The 5,892-nt window shown below is 35.0% G+C and overlaps 1 protein-coding gene across 5 annotated transcripts in view; it reads left to right on the top strand.

Annotated features, from left to right (window-relative positions):
- The window catches only part of LOC106876481 (syntaxin-binding protein 5), a 433,849-nt gene that overhangs the window by 328,963 nt on the left and 98,994 nt on the right, over nucleotides 1-5,892 (top strand). For 4 of the 5 annotated variants that reach the window (XM_052976466.1, XM_052976465.1, XM_052976468.1 and 1 more), the window contains exon 17: nucleotides 2,567-2,617. The exons of the other annotated variant lie outside the window; for it this stretch is intronic. In XM_052976466.1, the coding sequence (XP_052832426.1) occupies nucleotides 2,567-2,617 (51 nt within the window). The remainder of the gene's footprint in view (nucleotides 1-2,566; nucleotides 2,618-5,892) is intronic. 5 annotated transcript variants of the gene reach the window in all.

Here is a 5,892-nt window from a genome sequence, read left to right as displayed (position 1 = left end):
ATATATATATATATATATATATATATATATATATATACATATATATATATGCATTATTTATAAAGTGAAACTACTACAATTAAGGATAACTTTGATGCATGGATCATGCTTTAACTAATTTAGGTGGTACCTCTGTAGTTGTTGTAAGAAGATACAGACCCCCACTTGGCCCTTGTAACATTAGCCTAGCAGATCATTCAGATGTGATAATTGGATCTGCATTAGTATTGGGCTGGTACTCTATTGGATTCTTTGGGGATGAAAGACACAACTAATCTTGTCTGAATATGAACTCAATCCAGATGGCAAAGAACTAGAATGAATATGGCAATGTCTCTTCTAATCAACCACCTTAGACAGACAGACAGACAGACAGATAGACTGATAGATAGATAGACAGACATACAGACAGACAGACAGTCATGTACATAGTCATGTACAGAAAGACAAGAGGTACATGGGACAGAGAATCACTGATGAGGTCACAGAATGTGTAACAAAAGAACTTTGATAGATAGACTAAGAAATAATACAAGTAAAAACTAAAGTGAAGTTCAAAGACCATCTTAGGAACAGCGGGTGGAGAAAATGGATGCAAATATATAAAGATATATGTGTGTGTGAAGGCGCATGGCTTAGTGGTTAAGGTGTTGCACCCACGATTGCAAGATCATGGGTTCAATTCCCAGACTGGGCATTGCGTTGTGTTCTTGAGCAAAGCACTTCATTTTATGCTGTTCTGCAATCATTTCGACATCTGACATGTGGCACCTGTACAGGTAATGTTGATCTGATAGAGGGAGTGAGCTTATGTCTACACAAACATTTGATCACTCTAAACAAATCATCTGTGTGGTTGTTTGGTAACAAATTGTCGAACCCTTGTACGTCATCTAACTACTGGAGAGACCATCATATATATATATATATATATATATATATATATATATATATAAATGCAGTGTTTTGCTCAAGAACACAACACATCACCCAGTCCAGAAATTGAAATTGCAGTCTTACAGTTATGCATCCAACACCTTTAACCACTACACCATGCACCTCCACCAACTATAGATTATAGCTGTTAAGAATTAATGGGTTGGAAACCAGTTCCATCTTGGAACAATTCCAGGAATATCTGTGTGATGCGTTATTAGAATAAGCACTCTAATTATTATAATATATATATATCTCTGTTTTTATTGAATACATTCAATGCTGGATCTAATTGCTTAATTACAAAATATTCTTTTAAATATTTAACAAGCATACGAAAAAATTGCTTCTCTCTCGCATCTATCAGTGTTTGGTTAATAAGTATTTGTTGAAATCAAATTAGCATTGTTGTGACTGTGATGTTAATCTGATATATTATTCAACCTCAAGGTCATAAGTTCTTTCACTCTGCTATCTCCCTAAGCAAGGACTCTAATGCTGCTTATTCCATTTTGTCAGACTGACCAGAACCCAGCTCCATTCTTTCATCATTATTGAATGGTCAGATGAAGGAAAGATATCTATCTACCATTAAACCCAACAACTGCTTCAGTAACAACTAAAAAAAAAAAAAGAAAAAAATACTCCACTAATACAAACATGAGAAAATTGATGTGAATCTGCTAAGTATTTAGATAGGTAGACAGATAGATAAGATACATGGATTTTTTTTTACAATGCTTTTGCTGATCCCCATGACTTTCTGTCACCATCCAATTCCATTATTATGACTTTGAATTGGAAGCTTAAGTCATAGAGAATCTTTCATTAGATGATTACCCAGGCATGGATACCACCCGTATGGATGTGTTGAAGTTAATGTCTTGATAGAGCTTAGTGATCTTGACCATTGACCTTCTTGGATTCCTCTGCTCAGCAGCAAGGTAAGAAGTATCATTGGCTCAGTTGAGCTCTTCTATTATCTCTTCACAATCCATCATGCTGTAGCCAAATGACTTCACCATATGTTACAAGGGCCAAGTAGGGGTCTGTATCTTCTTACAACAACTACAGAGGTACTACCTGAATTAGTTAAAGTATGGTCCATGCACCAATACGCAGTTTGGTAATTATTTAACAATTATTATTTAATACAGAAATATTATTTTGTAAACTTTTTTGTCCTACCCATTCCCTCTCCTCCTATTTTTATCAAGTTTAAAATCTATGGCTCACAATCAAAGAGGCCACACTTTTCTTTGGTCCCAACCCAAACCAAAGAAATGTGGATAACCTCTGGTCTGCAATCTATTTTGTGCAAACTGATCACTATAGCAGCACCCTCTGTTGATGATGATTTTTTTTTTATTATTTTCCTATTTTCTATTAATTTTATTCTAAGAATTGCTGTCATTTTACCCCATCGTTCTTCATTAATCTTTGCAGCAACCTCTTTCTTTTTCTCTTTTTTTTCTCTCTCTCTCTCTGTCTCCTCTAACTTTTTTTTTTCTCTCTCTCTCTCTCTCTCTCTCTCTCTCTCTCTCTCTATCTCTTGCTCTCTCTCTAAATATATATATACATATATATACATATCTGTTTTAAAAATATTTTCATTATTTATGCTTTATAGTATGTTCAGGAAAAGAAACCCCCTCTCAGTTGGAGTGGTGCAATTTCTTTGGTAAGCCTGGCACTGGCAACTTTTCTTTACCACATTCTCAATAATTTAGCTGTTACAGAGCCAGTCATGTTCTAGAGGAATAATTTTGCAGCTGACCATCATTTCACATTCCACCACCCACTTCCCCACTCACTCACTTCACCTAGACACTCCCCAGCCCTCCCCACTAATTAGGGCACGCTTTCAAGCATCTCTTGCTGAAGTAATTAAATCTCTACTATCAATTTAGAAATCGTAACACTTTCATCGTTTAGAGTTTGCTTTGAGGATTAATCAGTAAAAGAGACTAGCCATAAGATGATGATAACAATTTAATATGCATGACCATGCACACAGCTAATTGCAGATTGTGCAAGGTTTTGGTTACTTATAAACACTGATCTTCTAAATATTAATGGAGAATTATCTTAGGGAGGTTATTCTATGAATACTTAAAATCCAAATCATTGTGTATATATAGTTCATTATTGGGGTATATGTGTGTATTTGTGTAGAATATCTAGGTATGAATATTAGAAGCATAATTAGGACTTAAGTGTATGTCTTTCTGTTGAAGATTTTTCACTCTAAGTCGGACAACACTGAATTTGTTTCCTCCTACACAGCATTTGTCATTTCCTTTGTTGAGGCTCAGTAAAACCTTTTTAACCCAACCAAGCTGTTTCATGACATATCTTTAATAAGTTCTCTCACCTTTGATGGTTTTACGCGTGACAAATATTCCATTATTTCTTACTTTCAGTTCCCCCACATTCTGCAACCGAACCACTGCCACGTGAACCTATATTTAATATGCTAGACGCTGCCACCACCATCTCTGTCCTACAATACCACTTTTTTCTTCGTCTTTTGCTGCCCAACACATAGAACTATATTATGTCCGTCCCATTCCTCTCTCACCCTTATAGACCTTCTCCTTTCACAGCTCATATTTCAAGTTCTCAGTTTGGTGTAGATGGTGCAGGCAATTGAGCACAAGTCTAAATATTTTGCCCATTCATATTTTGGTGTCTTACATTATAGCATTCCATTGCAAACAGGGTTGACTTTGCATTTTGTCTCTCAGAAATTGATAAAATAAAAATATCTGAATACCAGTAATATATACTCTTTTACCAACTTAATCAACTATAAACTTTTGCTCTTCAAAAACTAGTCCTTGTGTCACATCAAGAGATCTATTTTCAGTTCAAGATTCCACAGTTCTGAGACCTGTGTGTGTGTGTGTGTGTGTGTGTGTGTTAAGAGAGACAAAATTTCTTTTCTTCATCATCAAGGACAATTATGTAAATCTCTCGGTCTTTTGAGATTCCTGGGCATCATCACATTCCTGCTAAAATAACCATTGGTGCTAATTAGGTGACCTCAATAACAGTGTTATTCAGCAGCTTCAAGACAATTATCACTATAGTAACTAGTTTGTTGCTATGAGACAAATGTACTTATTGTTTTACCAATACATTTAATACTCAAACAACTACTACTATTATTATTATTTGTGATAATCTCCCTCCCTACACCTCACCTGTGTTTTTCTCATGGACATTGACTTACAGCTGTTCAGGCTGGGAATCAGTTTCCCCATGTGAGAAATGGGACTAGAAAATATCATGGCACTAACCACCACCACCTGCCCCTCCTACTCGCCCTCTTGATTAACTTATTAAAGAATAAATTATTTTATTTAGTTACTTTTTTTTTTAATTGTTTCTTTTTAAATATTTGTCCATTTATTGCTGCTGCCTTCTCTTCATATAAGACATCAGTTTCCTAATTTTTGTACCTAAAGTTCAACTGTTTACTTCTTACTTCTGGTGGAGCATTAGATTATTATCATCAAGCTGTTTTATTTTGTTTTGAATTTCTTTTTTTGTTTTTTTTAAGTTTTTGTCCCCACCCTTCTCTTTCTCTCCTTCTTTCTGTGTCACTCAATCTTTCTATCTCATAATAATCCTCTCATTACGTTTTGCAAGTTAACTCTGATAATGACATAACTAATTATCTGAAGTCTTTATGTGTCCTGTTTAGCTATGGCTACATTTTGGATACTACTCCTAATTGCCTGCACCTTTATCAGCTAATTAATAACACTTGATGTGGCCAACACTGTAGAGTTATAAACTAACTGCTTTTATAAATAGTATTTACATGTGTCCTTATTGGGGTTTTGCATTGAAATCATAGCAGGGTTGACTTCAGCTTTCATCATGTCATAATCGATAGAATATGTACTTGTAATATACATAGAGAATCAATTCCATTCTTCATATTCCTGCCTCACAAATATATAGCCTTGTACATTATCATCATCATCATTTTGACATTCACTATTTCATGCTTGCTTGGGATTGGACAGCATTTATTGAGGTAGATTTTCTATAGACGGGATGTCCTTTCTGTCACTAACCCTCACTCGTTTCTGAGCAATGTACCAAGGTAGGAAGTCATTATCATATCAGTGATTACAAACAGCAGGAACTCAAAGAGGGTTTGCAGTGAAAATAATCTATGAAAACACTTCTGAAGTGCATCTTTTAATTGATGATGCTAATTAAAAAAAAGCCCAACCAGTGAAACTGGCAGAATGAGGAGCCTAAGTGAAGATTTTGAGATTAGCATGTATATTCACTAGACACTAAAACAGAGCCAGGGTCTTAATATTATATCTAACCTAATATAGAGGAGGAGGAGAAAAAAATTCCAAGTAAACTAAACTAGTTTGTGGAAATAAGTAAAAATCTGCATCAGAAAAAAACAGTTAATAAAATATAAGTTTGTGTGTTGCAAGATGTGAATTTTGATAATTCTTGCAGGATCATTACATTTCCTTGAATAAGGGTTCTTCCTTTGCGAAAATGTAACAATTCCAATTCACCTCTTATTTTATTTATATGGGGGAGAATGGTAAACAGGAGATATCAATCATTCTATTTTACATGTTGACGCTTATGTGGTTAAAAAATGTGCATTTGTGCTTAGTAACCACATGGCTTTATGTTTCATTCAATTTACATGACATCTGGGGTCCAACTTCTGCCATAGTCTCAGGCTGACCAATGCCTTATAAGAGAAATTTGTTAAATGAAATCTATTTGAAAGCCCAACCTCTGTGTGTATGTGTGTGTCTGTGTCTGTGGTCTGTGTGCGTGCATGCATTAAAAACTTATATTTAGGTCAAGTAAAGGAGGAGGTAATTCTTCAAAAGGGACATAACTCTGGAAATACTTAGCCACTTAATAAAATGAGTACCTGGAATACAGTGCCCAGTATGGTAT

The sequence above is a fragment of the Octopus bimaculoides genome, chromosome 24, assembly GCF_001194135.2.
Source record: "Octopus bimaculoides isolate UCB-OBI-ISO-001 chromosome 24, ASM119413v2, whole genome shotgun sequence".
NCBI lineage: Eukaryota > Metazoa > Mollusca > Cephalopoda > Octopoda > Octopodidae > Octopus > Octopus bimaculoides.
This window is presented reverse-complemented; position numbering and strand designations above follow the sequence as displayed.